The sequence below is a fragment of the Camellia sinensis genome, chromosome 13 (genome assembly GCF_055761805.1).
Source record: "Camellia sinensis isolate YWXY chromosome 13, ASM5576180v1, whole genome shotgun sequence".
In the NCBI taxonomy this organism is placed as follows: Eukaryota; Viridiplantae; Streptophyta; class Magnoliopsida; order Ericales; family Theaceae; genus Camellia; species Camellia sinensis.
The window spans coordinates 47174083-47189626 of NC_138973.1; the positions used below are offsets into that span (position 1 = coordinate 47174083).

Below are 15544 nucleotides of genomic sequence, written 5' to 3' on the forward strand. Positions count from 1 at the left end.
TCATCTAAAACATTCATTACATATGCCATAGTTTCAAATCCATGCATGCCAATGAGTTTGTAGCGGAAGGACATTACTACCCAATGAATTTTTTTTTACATTTATTGAATACTTTTTTATAACATAACAAGAGAATAAGCTTCCCTCCAGTTGAATTTCTCAATTGAAGTGTGTTTTCGGACTTCTGTGGGCTCACGATGGAGTTCATATCGATACTTCAAACCGTTAATATGTAAGACTCATCGAGTACTTTATTCTTATAAAAAATCACGTTGATCGAATATCAATAGCCATTCGATTATAACACATTTGTGTCGATAATTTGTTTTTAAAATAATAGTTACCATTGACACAAATTTAATCTAATCATGTGACTATCGATATCCAATCAATGTGATTTTCTACAGAGAAGAAGTACTTAACAAGTCTTACATATTAAATGGTCAAGTTTCCATCATTTCCATAAGACTATCATTATAATCTATAAAATGAGCATCTCTTAAACATAATAAAACAGAAGTATTTTTACCTTGTGGAGTTAATGATTTTATTCAAACTTGTATTAATCCTAAATGAATAAAATTGTGACCAGTTTGCAAATGACGTTTAATAGTATTAGTATCAAATAACTGACATGTTTCACGAGATTTTTCTAATGCATAAACTTGTTCTAATGTTTTAACATGAAAATTAACTTTGAATGTATTTTGTAAAAAAGTAATTTTATAAATTTCTTTAACTGATAATTTTGGTATATTCCAGCTTAAATCAATTTTATCATTTTGTATTTCAACATCTTCTTCATTAATTATTAATCCTTGATTAGGTATTGAGGACAAAGTTGTTGACCTAGAACTGACTGAAGAGTTACTTCTAAATAATCGACTCATTATTCTAGCTGGGTAAATGACTTACAAGAATCTTAATACATTGTCTAAATTTATCATGTTTTCACATACTCTGTGTTCACACATACCCATTTCGGAAGACCCCTAAAATCCACACTGCCTAACCAAGGACTGGGATGAAGGTTGGGTGGCTAGTTACAAAGTGGAAAGACACAGATAATATTTTGACAGATTAAGATGACTGAAGACAGATACTAAGCAGAATAGAGACAGATTAATCAGAATTAACAAGACAGTAAGCAACAGATAGCAACATAACTTGGCTCTGATACCAAAATAGGACGGAAGCAGAGAAGAAGATGATAACAAAGAAACAGAATAATATGTACACAAAGTAACCAAAATAAAGTAAATGTTTAATATCAAAATAACTTACAATTGTTTAATAGAAGTAACACTGAATTACTTCAGAATATATAATAAGTTTGACTATCAGAGATAAATAGGTTCTCCCTCAAAGTTTCAAACTTTTTTTCTCCTTGGTTACTGTTTTTTTAATAATATTTAATAAAAAAACGTAAATAACTCTCACGGGAATTATAGAATATAAATCCACCACCTACAGACAAGTGCTCAATGAATTTGAACATATTTAAAAAAAAAAAATTGAGAAATTATAATAATTAAAAAAAAAGGTGTGGTGGCGGTCTGGAGTTCGAGTCCTAGTCGTTACCTTTCCAAACTGTTTGTTTCCCGAGAAATAGGCGCGAGAAACACAGAACAACATAGGTGGCTGTCTGCTCCCTTCTACGCCGTCTAAGCGCTCCAAGAACCTTCTCTCACTGAATTCTTCCAAACCATCTCTCCATTAAGGTACGATCCTCCTCTTTTAAGACTCTCTACATGTATTTATCACCTAAACCAAATCAAGGGGTTTTTTCCCCCTTAAATTTCTTTTATTGATTGCTTCTTGGGTAAACAATTGAAACCCTAGGAGAACAATATCTATACATCTACATACATATATATATATATATATATATATAATGAATTGTGGATCTATTATCTTATAGTTACTAACATAGAGAATAAAACCCAAAACTTGGGTTAAATTGGTGTGATTTGATTTTGGTTCTGTTTGCCATGTGGGCAGCTTCTTCTTTAGGGTAAATTCATACTTGACTATCCATAATGGGTGTCTGCTAAGATTTGTATTAACAATTGAAGCAGGAAGGTAATTAAATAGAAATAATGGTGGCTTCTTCTTCGGCATCTACATCACTGAAGGAATATCTGAAAAGATATGAAAACAATAATGAAGAGGAGAAGAAAAAGAAGAAGAAAAAGAAGAAAACTAGACTTGATGCAACAGGGGTTGTTGTTGTTGATGAAGACCCTGTTTGGCAAAAACCAGTAAAGCTTGAAGAAGATGATGATTCAGCAGGTAAGTAATCGATGTTCGATACAGTTACAATATCATATAGTTATTATCCATTGACTGTATTTCAGCTTGATTGAGTTAATTAAAATTTGAGGACTCTTCCATAGATGAAGAGAAACCCCTGGTTGATGAAGATATTGAAGTCAAGCGGATGAAGAGACTAGAGGAGCTTAGGTCCAGACGCCCATATGGTGCCATTTCTGAGGATGGAAGTGGTTGGATTTCAGTCTCTGATACTCCTATGCCGTTGGATTCAAACAACCAAAATTCTGATATATCTCCACCTCGTAAACGTAGGGTTCGGAATGACACACCTTCACCAGAACCTGAACTGAAGTCTTCAGTGGATCACAGAGAAGTTACTGATTTGTCGCCACCACGGCAGTCGCGGAGGGGTTACCACAATCCATCTCCAGAATCTGAAGCAAAAGCATTACATCCTTCTGGCCCTGATCATAAACATCTGAAATCCAGCGACCAAAATCCTGATATTTCCCCTCCTCGTAAGCGGAGGCCTAGGTATGACACACCTTCACCAGAACCCAATCTCAGACCATTGGAGTCTGGCAGAGAGGTTGCTGATTTGTCACGGCCACGTAAGCAACAACATCGTCATTATACTCCATCACCAGAACCTGAAACAAAGCAATTACTTTCTTCTGGTCCAGATCCTGATTTTTCCCCTCCTCGCCGGCACCGTCCTCAAAAGTCAGCATGTGAAGGAAAGAACTCAGAGATATCTGACTTACCTGACATTTCCCCACCTCCACGAGTTCGACGCAGTTCTCTGTATCAAGATGATTCACATGCCTCTCCAGGGACAGATCTTTCACCTCCAAGGAAAAGCAGGATGGGTAGGCCTGGATCAAGTGATCTCTTCCCTCGACAATCAACTCTCCGTTCAAATGATATTGATGTTTCACGTGTATCTTCAGTATCAGATCTTTCCCCCCCAAGGAATACTCGAAAGGAACCATCATCCCTGAAAGAGCGGCCAAAAACTGGTTTGGTTTCTGGGAAAGATATCAAAGAAGAGATTACTAGAACTAAGAAAGATGATTGGGAGAGGTAACTGATTCTGTTATTTGGCTTTTTTTCTTTTTTTTCTTCTGCCTCTCCTGTTTAAGTTCTCCTTGCTGACATTTGACACACATGTTGGTCAATTGAATGGATATGTATGTTTACATGAACTTATTGAGAGTAGATACATTACATGCATACCTAAAAAGAATTGCTCTTGAGCTTAGTTGGGTGAATACTGCTGCCTAGGCCAAACTCTATTAAAATTTTGGGGTGAAAAATGATTTGTATTCTACAGCTTTAAAGCATTAGTTTACTTTTGATCACTCTTGCTTTAAGATTGGAAGCAGCTGCTAAACATGTACAAGTGAAGAGGATTGCAAATTTTTCATATCCTTGACAAACAGACTTCTAAATGAAACCTTTCTCTTTGATGATTTGCTGTATTGGAGAATGACTTACATTATGTGCCTAAATGCTTATTACCTCATGAAAATTCTTTTCAGGAAAAAAAGAACATAATATTTCTTTGAATAACAAATTTCTGCTTGTCTTTTTCTGGCCTCGATAGTTCTCTTCCAAATCAATGAGATGATAAATGTTTTTTTAATGTTGGTTGGGCCTTTTAATTCTTTCCAAGAAACCAATGCTTGGTGTCTCTAAGTTGTTCATTCATTGCCTTAATCAATAAAATTATGTTGCTTTTATGATAGTGAAGGAAATGAAATATGTATGAAGTGGTTTTTGCTCTCATTTGTTGCAGATTATGGTCGTCAGTTGATTAAATTTCTTGTTCTAACTCAATTATATGCATTATCATAGGTTTAAAGGTATGGATCCTTCTATAAGTGGTCGAGGTGCTGAACCTGTATATCGCGATAAAGCCACAGGTTATTGAACAACAATGCCCTTTGTGATTCTTTGTTTGGCAACATATGCATGCTTTTATCTTGTTCTCACTTCATGCTTTTACAGGAGCACGCATGTCAAAGGATGAGTTAATGAAATTAACAAAAAAAGATGAAAAGCCCAAGGTACGGTGTTGACTTACTTTTATGTTTGGAATCTTCTTTAATGTTTTCTTTAAGTGGCATTTGTTCTTATTAGTTTTTTCATTACACTGTCATTAGTCCAAAGTTATATAGATCTGGTACTTATGAATTACTTTGTTTTAGTTTTAGGTAACAAATAAAAAACTTGTTATGATCAATTTGAAGCTTGAGCCCTTGTGTGCATGAAGCTCTGGAGGGATATAACAATAGAATATAAATTTAAGGCATTATTACTGATAAAAATATATATAAATTTAACATGTTACAGCTTCTTTTAAATCCTTAAAAAGGTTTGGAAGAAGTGAATCAATCCATGAGGCAATAGTTATAAGACCTGCTGTATTCTTACCATAATGCAATGTGATACAACAGTTGAGACTTGCATCTGTGCTCAGAATGTGACCTGGTAAAAGCCCATTAAACTTAATGAGGTGGCTTTAATAGGTAGTTTGAAGGCTTGAAAGCACCATAGTCTCTAGTTTCCATTTGTTATGCATAATTAAAAAGCATTATTACATGCTGAAAATTGTCATTTGAGTTTTGATAATTGTTCATGGTGTTCTTTATCAGGAGATAAAACTGGAATGGGGTAAAGGTTTGGCTCAAAAGCGGGAAGCTGAAACAAAGCTGCTGGAATTAGAACTTGAGAAGGAAAAACCATTTGCACGGACGAGGTAAAATTGATGTACAAGAGCAATGTGAATTTATTTCTTTTACTTCTAATAATTATAAGTGTTTGTTTTGATTTTCATACTATATATATTGCTGCACTCTCTTGAGCTAACATTTGTCATTGGAAAAGAGGGGAGGATACTTGCATTTAGTTATTTGTCTAGTGTTTGATATAGCACTAGGCACAACTTCTGTGTCAATGTGTTGGTACTCACCAACTATTTGGTCCTCTCCCTTTGTGGCAAATAAAATTCAATTTATGCTATTATGACGTAATATTCATTGGTAGTAGGTTCAGTCGTGTGACTTTAGCGTTGGAGGAAGCTGTTACCAGAGTTTTTGTCTTCCCCAAAAAAATGAGAGAGTATTGGGAGTTATCCTCAGAATTGAGGATTGAACAGAAGGTAATCATTGTCCAGGTTGACGAGAGATCTAGAGGGAGTCTAGTGGAGATTATAGAGAGGAATCGACTACAAAGCTTCTCTGTGAAGATAGATTTGGGAGGTGTAAGTTGGGCTGTGCAAGCTCTACAGCAGGTGGGGAAACTTTACAAAGGAGGCTCTTTCTTTAGCAAATACCATAGCAGCTCTGCTGTGTTTTGTTTACAGAAATATACCAATGATAAGGGTGTTTTTGTTGAGTTGTCGAAATGGGAGCGAGGCGTCAAGAAGAGAAATATTATCATTCCGGCGGGGATAATGGTAGTGGGTGGATGGATACAGCTACCATGCTTTGTAAGATCATTTGCAATGAACCCAAGACGAAAACTATAGGTACGGGTGACAGGGTTAGAGTTACAGAAAGTGTTCAGAGAAAAGACTTCGAAAAGGAGTACAGGGGTGAACAGAGGGAGAAAGTTTGTTGATTTGTTCACTGAGAATCGAATGGGTAATTTAGGGGTTGATATGGAGCGGGCGGTAGTCTGTGTAAGGTGTGATTTCTTAAGCAGCTGGGCGCAAATTGAAAAGGAGTTGAGCAAATATTTAAAGAAGTCTATTGCACTTCGGCCATTTCAAGTCAATAGAGCTCTGTTCTGGGTAAGTAATAGTGAGGAAGCAAATTTTATTGGAAACATGGGATTGAGGTTCTTCAACAGAGGTGTGGCGATCAGTTTGGAGAAGTGGTTAGAGGTGAGGCATGTTAAACCAGAGGTGATTGTCTCTTATGGAGGGTGGATAGCAGTGTGTGACTTGCCATTTACCCTTTGGAATGAAAAGGTATTCCAGTACATCGGTCAAAAGTGTGGTGGTTTGTTGGAAGTGGATAGAAGAACGGTCTCGTTGGAAAATCTATTTGAAGTAAGATTGAAAATCAAAGGTTTTGATTGTGGTTTTCTGCCAGCTTGTATGGAGATCAAGGAGGGAGATTGATCTTCCATGGTGCGTCTCAAGTCTCTGTCCAAGTTAGTGCGACGGAAGGAGGAAGTTTGGCCAACGATCTTCCGGCAACAGTCTTCTGGCGAATCTTTTCGCCGGCGACGAGGAAGACGAAGGGGAAGGATAGCCAGGGGGGACACGTGGCGGCTTCGAAGGGGAAAATCGAAAGGGTGTAGTAGTCGAAGGGGCTGGAGTTAGTTCCCATGCGATGGCTGAAATGGAGGGTAGATCAAGGGATAAGGGGCTTTGGGAGGCTTTAGCTGGGCCAATGGGGCGTAGTGGGCCAACATTTATTTTGGGCCCGAGTGATCTTTATGAGAAGGGCCAGAGTGTTATAAATCAACGGCCCAGGTTGGATTCTCCAACAGCTGGGCCATTCTGTAAGAAGCAAATGGGTTGTAATGTTGGGCCTCAAAGTGTGGATGTGGTCTATGCAATTGATTTGGGTCTAGTGGGACAATTGAAAGGGGCTTCTGGGTCGGAAGAGGATCAGTGATGCAGTTCAACCCGATTTGCTTGTAGGGGAGAAACGATCAATGGGGGAGGAGGAGGCTCAGCATCAGCAGTCATCTGGGGTGCGAGAGGCTGAGGATGTGGATCGCGAGATGAATTCTTCAAGGACTAATTAGTTTCGACTAACGAGGGGATGAGAATCAGCTAGGATTAGTTGATGTCGTGAATGGATCTGTCGAGGACCTATAGAAAATAGAGAGGAATATGGAGGAGTGGGTCGATGAGAGGATAGAGGAGGTGCAGGATGATGATTTGTTGAGTCGCAAGGTTGATGATGGGTGTTTCGAGCCTAACGAAGTGTTGCAAGCTTGGAAATGTATGGGTCTGAGACGAGCTCAGAGTTTGTCTCTGATTCAGAAGGCGATGGAGGTGATCAAGAAGAGTGTGATTTTTAGTTGTGTAATCTCTTTAAGGAGCAAGGCACTGTTGAGAATGAGGAGGCCGAGGATGCCTCTGAAGCAATGGATCATGTCAGTGACACTATTATCCAAGATCTTACAGCTCCAGCATCTAAGAGGGGTAACATTGCTAGTCAAATTTTTTCTTCTCTTGGGAATGGGGTAGGAGGGTCTCAGAGTCAGGGTCTTGATGGCTCTGTTAAGGGAATGGATGATCAAGGAGTCTTGCTGGATATTTCCAGAGCCATGATGTCTGGCTCTACTATTAATCCTGTGTCCTATAATGCTAATATTCCTGTTGGCCAAGTAAATGATGCTCAAGTGGGAGATTCTGTTAATTATATGCCCATGAGAAGCTATGTTTTTAGTGGAGTGAGGGATAGTGAGGTTGAAACTGAGTATTAGTTGATGGAGTTAAGCAAGTATGCATCGTGTCGTATTGAGGAAAATAAAGTTCCTCTTTTCAGGCATTTGCTTCAAGTTATGGGGCTGCCGTTAGTAAGGTTAAATGGGAGGAAGGGGGTTAGTGGAGAGGAACTTAGTGTCTCCAGGGGGGAGCATGTTAGAAGGGGAGGGGCTTCGGTTAGAAGGGAGCCTAGGGAGTTAAGGAACTTGGTGAGTACAATCAATTATGATAGGAGACATGAGGAGGTTAGGGGTGGCAATGTTTCTCAATGAAGATTTTTAGTTGGAATGTAAGGGGTTTGGGCTCCGAAAGAAGAAGGGGGTCATTAGGGATTTTTTGAAGAAGCATCAACCCGATATAGTCATTTTTTAGGAAACTAAAGTGGAAGCTTGTGATAGAAATTTCATTAAAAGTGTTTGGGGAGTTAGGAATAAAAAGTGGGCTTTTGTACCATCAGTGGGAAGGTCTGGAGGTTTTTATGTATTTGGGATGAGAGGGTGGTTTTTGAGTGTGACTCATTAGTTGGAGAGTTTTCATTATCTGTTAGGTTCAGGAATCTAGATAATAGTGAGTGGTGGTTGTCAGGTGTATATGGCCCAAATTGCCCCGCTAAGAGACAGGCTTTGTGGGAGGAGTTAGGTGGGTTATATGGATTATGATACCCCAATTGGTGTTTAGGGGGGGATTTCAATGTGGTTAGGAAGATTTCAGAGAAGCTAACTTACTGGGGGTAGAATCAGTAGGAGTATGAGAGATTTTGATAGGTTCATTAGAGGTTGTGAATTGGTGGATCCTCCTTTATTTAATGCAAGATTCACATGGTCTAATCTTAGGGAAAGCAGGGTATGTTCTAGATTGTATAGATTTTTATTTTCTTTGGGTTGGGAGGGGGTTTTCCCCAATGTGAGACAGGAGGCGTTTCCAAGATTAGTGTCTGATCATTGTCCCATAATGATCGAGAGTTGTCCTTTTAGGTGAGGTCTGGCCCCATTTAGGTTTGAGAATATGTGGTTGGATCATCATTTATTTAAGGAGATCTTTGCGGGGTGATGGAATAATGCTAGATGTCACAGGTGGGAGGGTTTTAAATTCATGAGAAAGTTGAAGGTCATTAAAGAGCAAGTGAAGCTTTGGAATAGGGAGGTGTTTGGAAATTTGGAATCATCTAAACTTCAAGTTATGGGTAGAATGGAGGAGATAGATTCTTTGGAAATGCAGAGAAATGAGGTCGAGGATTTGAGGAGAGAGAGGAGGGAGCTAGGCGTGAAGTTGGAAGAATTGACTCTTAGAGAGCAGATTTTTTGGGCACAAAAAGCAAAGGTGAGGTGGTTAAAGGAGGGGGATGTTAGTTCAAAATTCTTTCATAGGGTTGCGGATGGCAAAAGGAAGAAAAAGTTCATTAAGAGATTGGAAGTAAGGCCAGGGGTAGTGGTGGACTCAGAGGAGCAAATAGTCCAAGGGATTTTGGATTTTTACTCAAAATTGTTTTCGAAGGATGAGATAGTCAAGCCTGGGTTAGAAGGGGATTGAGTGGAGGCCTATTGATTAGGAATGTGCCATTTGGTTAGAGAGGCCTTTTGAGGAAATGGAGATTAAGGATGCAGTTTTTGAGTGTGAGAGGGACAAGGCTCCAGGTCCCGACGGGTTTTCATTGGCAGTTTTTCAAGACTGTTGGGAGGTGGTAAAGGGGGATTTGGTGAAGGTTTTCATGGAATTTTATGAGTCAGGAGTGGTTAATTTATGTGCTAATGTCACATTTATTTGTTTGATTCCCAAGAGAGATGGAGCCATTCAAATTGGTGATTTTAGACCAATTAGTTTGGTAACATCACTCTACAAGATTTTGGGGAAGGTTTTGTAAAAAAGGTTGAGGGCTTCTTTAGGGGATACAATCTCTTCGACACAAGGGGCTTTCGTGCAAGGTAGACAGATTCTAGATGTGGTGCTGGTGGCGAATGAGGTGGTTGAGGAGTGTAGAAAGTCTAGAAAGAGAGGTCTTGTATTTACGGCAGATTTTGAGAAAGCATATGATCATGTAGATTGGCATTTTTTGGATTTTGTGATGGCTAAGAAAGGGTATGGTGAGAGATGGAGGTCCTGGATAAGGGGATGTATTAGCGTCTTGCAATATGTCGGTGATAGTCAATGGTAAACCGAGGCTGACTTTTAAGGCATCTTGAGGGTTGAGACAGGGAGATCCTTGGTGGATAGGGCTAAAGAGGTTGGTCTATTTGAAGGCTTACGGGTTGGTAGAGGTAAGATTAGTGTGACACATTTACAGTCTACGGATGACACTATTTCCTTCTCTGAAGGGGATGAGAGCCAAATGGTGAATCTTTTTACGGTGGTTAGACTTTTTGGGGTGCTCTGGTCTCAGGGTAAATTTAGCGAAGAGTAGGGTTGTAGGAATTAATGTTGATTCAAGTTTGATTTAGAGAGTGACTGAGTTACTTAGGTGTGGTATAGAGACATTTCCGATGAAGTATTTGGAGCTTTTGCTGGGAGGTAACCCAAGGGGTGAAGTGTTTTGGAATCTGGTTGTGGAAAAGATAGGCAAAAGGTTAGAAGGGTGGAGTAGGGCTTTACTATCACGTGGGGGTAGGTATACTCTGGTTAAGACAGTGCTAAGTGGAATTCCGATTTATTTCATGTCTGTGTTTAAGGTTTCAGTCAAGGTAGCAAAATCTATTGAAAAGTTAATGAGGGATTTTCTATGAGAAGGGAAATGTGAGGGTAGGAAGGATTATTTGATGAATTGGGAAACGGTGTCCTTATCTAAGGAGAAGGGGGGGTTTGGCCATTGGTAATATAATGGCTAGAAACATGGCTCTGCTGGGCAAGTGGTTATGGCGATTTCCCAATGTGTGTGGTTCATTATGGCATGCGGTTATTAAAAGTAAATATGGAATTTAGGTTAATGGTAGGGACTCTCAGGTGGTCTCGAGGGGTAGTGGTCGTGCTCTTTGGAAGTCCATTTCTCAGATTTATCCAGTTTGGTCCCGATTCATTTCTATGAGGGTGGGTAATGAAGAAATGCTCAAATTTTGGGAGGATGTTTGGGTGGGTTCGATGTCCTTGGTTGAGTCATATCCACTTCTGTATGGTGTTTCTCAATCTCATAATTGTTCTGTTACGTCTATGGTGGGTTCTTTGGTGGTTCCTTTATTTTGGAATTTTAATTTCCATTGGAATCTTCATGACAGGGAAGTTTCGGAATTGATTTCGCTTTTGTCAAGGCTCGAAAATGTTTATCTGTCTCCAATGTTGAAGGATAGGTTGGTTTGGAATATTCATTCGTCAGAGTCTTTTACTTGTAAGTCCTTTCTTGATAAAATCATTGATAATTCTCATGTCTCTCAGTTTCCATTTCATAACAAGATTTGGAAGGCGTGTGCTCCTCTCAAGGTGAAAGTGTTCATGCGGATTTTGGTTCATGGGGGCACTCTAACCAATGATTCATTGCAAAAGAGGAGACCTTCGCGGTATCTTAATCCTCAATGTTTCATCATGTGTTGTAGAAGTGGAGAATCTTTGGATCATCTCTTTTTGCATTGCTCGGTGGCTAGATGTTTATGGCCTATGAAGCACGGATACTTTGAAATGGCTCCCGTACGCGTATCGGATACGGATACGGATACGCGCCCAATACGGCAGGATATGTATCAAATACAGCAAAGAAGTATCCAATTTTTTTAAATTTTTTTTTTAATTTCGGATACGTTTGTGATACGCGAGGATACTTCAGAGATACGGTCGGGATACTTTTGGGATACAGCGGGGCAAAAAATTAATTTTAAAAACTTATAATGGGGTCAAACTATAAAATAACAAAAGTAAGGTAAAATAAAACAAAAAAAAATCAATCAACCATACCCTACCTAGGTCACGACAGCAGCAGCAAAGGAGGAGACTAGGAGGAGTCTCTATCAACCAACAACTAGCAAGGAGTCGTCAATCAGGTTCGCGAACAACAGCTTATCGATGATTAGGTTTGTCCCTCTTTCTCTCCCCCTTTCGCTCCATCTCGCTCGATCTCACTCTCTCTCCCTCTCCCTCTCGCTCGATCTCACTCTCTCTCTCTCTCTCTCTTTTCCTCTCGATCGACCTCTCCCTCTCCCTCTATCGTCTCTCGCTCTCCCTTTCGATCTGTTTTTTTTTTTTTTGAACCAGTCCAGACAACCAGTCCAATCCCTTTCAATTTGTCTGGACTGGACACATTTTTTTTATGTTTTATTTTATAAGTATACTCTGAATGTAGACTGTAATCTGTTTTGGCCCCATTTGATATATAATTTTTTTTTTTAGTATACTTTGTAACCTGATTGGGCCTAATTTGATATATCATATATATATATATATATATTAGCTTTTATATTTATAATTTTTTTGATTATTAGTTTAAAAGAATTAAAATAAGTTGTAAATGTGTTTGGTTATAAAAAAAAGTTGAACTTTTTTGGCTAAATAAATTGTCACATTTTTTTTTTGTGCAAAAAATATTAAAAATGTCCTAAAAAGTTATAATTAATTTATTATAAGCAAATAAATAAATAAATAAACTTATTAATAAATAAACGAACTTTGTAAATTCCCCCCCCTCCCCTCCCCTCCCCTCCCCTCCCCTTAATTTGAATTGCATTATGGTTGTTATGGGTGATGCTATATTGTTGAACTTTTGCTTTAAGTTTTATTTTTATGTATGCTACATTACTAAAAATTGTTGAAATTTTATTTTTTTGTATGCTACATTACTAAAAATTGTAAAAATAATATTTTGTATGAACGTATCCCTGCCGTACTCGTATCCTAGTTTTTCAAATTTTGTCGTATCACCGTATCCGTATCGTATTGTACCCGTATCCCGTATCCATATCCGTATCCGTATCCATGCTTCCTAGTTTATGGCTTAGGGTGTTTGGATTGGGTAGTGATGTGGGTGGCCCCAAAAGGATGTGCTCAGATGTTATTATTTGATTTTCATGTTTTTTGAAGATCGAAGAGAGCTAAAGTATTGTGGAGTGGTGTAATCTTTTGCAATTTTCTGGGTTGTTTGGTTGGAAAGAAATGCTCGGATTTTCGAAGGAGTGGCCCGGGATATAGATTACTTATGGGATAGGGTGAGATACTTGGCTTCTTTTTGGGTCTCGGCGAGCACAGTATTCTGGGGGATTCCGCTTTTTTTGCTTGCTTCGGATTGGGTGTCAGTTTGTTCTATGTGGAAGTTTTTGAGTTTGGTGTTTTTGTATTTTCTTTTTCTCTTTTTGGTTTTTCCATTTCTGCTGTAAGAGGATATCTTATCCTCTTTTTTCTTGGCCTTGAGCCTTGAGCCTTGAGCCTTAATAAATCTTTGTTTGTTGCTGGTCAAAAAAAAAAAAAAAGTAGGTTCAGTTGTGTGTGCGCGTAATAAGAGTTATGCAGTGAAGTTGAAGTTACTATAAGGATGCAGTGGTGTTCGTGCCCTTTGTTGTTCCTTTATGAAGAATGCTATTTATAAGGGAATCATAGGTCGGTTGACTTACTAGCTATGGAAACAAAATATTAAGGGGAAGGGAAGGAGTAAAAAGAAGGTAACTGGTGATGCTTCATATCTGTGACTGTGATGGCTTTTTATGCATGTCTTGTTTGAAGTAATAGTTAGTAATTATTTTGTAGTGAGGGGTTCTCGTATGACACTTCATTGCTACGCCCTCATGATCTTAGTTTGATATATGTGACTTCTCAGATGATGTAAAGCACTTCATACACATATCATTCAATCTTTGGTTTTGATTTCGTTTGTTGACTATGGAGCATCTAATGTCAGGTTGCTTGATCTGATGCATTTTTATGTCTTCTGTCTGTCAAATCACTAGAAAATGATGGCTTCTTTTCAATTACCTTCTTATGTGTACACATCCTTTGTATTGCAGAGATGATCCAGAACTTGACAGAATGTTTAAGGAGAGAGTTAGATGGGGTGATCCTATGGCACATTTGGTGAAGGTAACTAGTGACTTGTCTGTAGACTCTAGTTTGCTGAAATGACAAATTTTGTATTGATTTTTGAATTGTTCCCCAATGTTTCAGAAAAAGTATCCCGAGCATGTTCTATCAGACCTAGGAGATGATGATAAGATGAAAGAATCAGGGTTTATAGTCCCTCAAGACATTCCTAGTCACAGCTGGTTAAAAAGAGGATTAGATGCTGCACCAAACCGGTATGGTATCAGACCAGGGAGACACTGGGATGGGGTCGATCGTAGTAATGGTTTGTTTACTTGCACCTCTTCTCAAGTTAAATGTATTTTTTCCCCCCAAATGCTTTCAGCTTATATTTTACGCTCCGTTTGTTTGGGTGCAAGACGTTTTCCAAAAACGTTTTTTTGTAGAAAAAGTTTTCCTACCTTGGTTGCAACCTTGAAACCTAGTGATTGCATTAGTGGTAGTGGTAGTGGTGGTGGTGGTGGTGGTGGGATGGTGGTGGTGATAATGTGGTCAGATTGGTAAGGTGAAAATCATTTTTTGCCCTAACAAGCTTTTTTTCCATTAACCACAGAAAACATTTTCTATTGAATTTTGTTTTCTGTTGTACCAAATGCCAGAAAATGAGAAAAGCATTTTCCAGATTTCCATTGAAACAAACGGAGCATTATTTTATTTTGTTTGGCGTGAGCTGATTCTCATCATTCTTTTTTGAAATTAGAATAGTTAAAGAAATTATGAACTATATGTATTTGTATTGTATTTCTATTTGTCAAAATTATTTAACCTCTGTTGTTCTGTGCTTTGTAGGGTTTGAAAAGGAAATGTTTAAAAGGACAAATGAGAAACAGGCTACGGAAAGAGAAGCGTATCTTTGGTCTGTCTCAGATATGTGAAGTGTACACCAAAGAAGATGACACAAACTTTGTTTTACTGCTTAGAAAGTGCAATGAGGGTTTTGTCCGAGCTTCCTATATCTCTCTTATTGGGTAATTTTCAAATTGTCTGTGGAAGATTAGTTTTGAGAATCGAATAATTTAGCTATGTTGTTGCCATCTCTTTTTGTATTAGCAAGTCCGAAGTGAAAACAATTGCGAGGATCAAAGCCTGATTATCTGAAATTAACTTTCCGTATTGGATTTTTTTTTTTTGTTTGGTGTCTTATTTTCTCCTTACCTTGTCCTGGAAATAATTGGATTCTGCATGTTTGCAATATGTAATCTGAATGAATAGTCATTTTGAAGAGCTAAGGTCGAATTGAAAACAATGAAGATAGTTGATTTGCTTGTGAAGAGCCTTGTAAGTGATTAGCAGCAGAGGATCTGTGTTTGTCTCTCACACACATTATTCATCATAATATCAGAGTTCTCATCCTGCCTTTCAAATGAATTTTCAATTTTTATTTATTTATTAATTTTTTTTTTGAGTTACAGTAATCACTTGTGAAGGCCATCTGTTGAAACATGGTTTTGGCTTGGAACGAAGTATTTTTGAGGAAGACTTTTGCTTGATAAAAAAGGGTTAGGGACGATCAACTGTAGGAATCCTCTTTAGCTTTGACCAAACGAGTCTCTCTCTTATGTGCTAGGAGCTGGTCATGAGGGGTTTAGATGGTACAGCAAAAAGGGATTGCATACGGAAAACCACTAGAGCTTTTTTAAGATGGATTTGATCGTCTCTTGATTTTATAGCCCTACCAAGATTTTAGTGAGTGGAAGCAGAGAATTGAGGTAGATGAGAATCACATCACCTTCTATGGAGACTTGAATCTAGAGTAAGCATTTTATTGCGAGGTTGTTTGGGGTGTTTACAAAAAAATAAACTTTTTGATTGAATAAGTAAAAAATCTACTTGTCA

The 15544-nt window shown here is 38.3% G+C and overlaps 1 protein-coding gene across 2 annotated transcripts; it reads left to right on the forward strand.

The window, feature by feature from the left end:
• The first annotated feature begins 1447 nt into the window (after positions 1–1447).
• On the forward strand, positions 1448–14979 carry LOC114256480 (pre-mRNA-splicing factor of RES complex protein). 2 transcript variants are annotated; one of them, XM_028196138.2, is made up of 9 exons: positions 1448–1721; positions 2079–2292; positions 2397–3357; positions 4132–4199; positions 4285–4343; positions 4932–5035; positions 13636–13708; positions 13793–13973; positions 14498–14979. In XM_028196138.2, the coding sequence occupies exons 2-9, from the start codon at positions 2100–2102 to the stop codon at positions 14581–14583; spliced, it is 1725 nt and encodes a 574-aa protein (XP_028051939.2). In that variant the 5' UTR covers positions 1448–1721; positions 2079–2099; the 3' UTR covers positions 14584–14979. The 2 variants fall into 2 exon arrangements, with proteins under 2 accessions (XP_028051939.2, XP_028051940.2); XM_028196139.2 differs by having other exon boundaries at positions 1489–1721; positions 2076–2292.
• The last annotated feature ends 565 nt before the right edge of the window (positions 14980–15544 follow it).

Coding starts and splice junctions, on each gene's coding strand:
- LOC114256480 (XM_028196138.2), top strand. CDS start 2,100: ATGGTGGCTTCTTCTTCGGCATCTACATCACTGAAGGAATATCTGAAA. Junction 2,293..2,396: donor AGAAGATGATGATTCAGCAG/GTAAGTAATCGA, acceptor ACTCTTCCATAG/ATGAAGAGAAACCCCTGGTT. Junction 3,358..4,131: donor AAGAAAGATGATTGGGAGAG/GTAACTGATTCT, acceptor GCATTATCATAG/GTTTAAAGGTATGGATCCTT.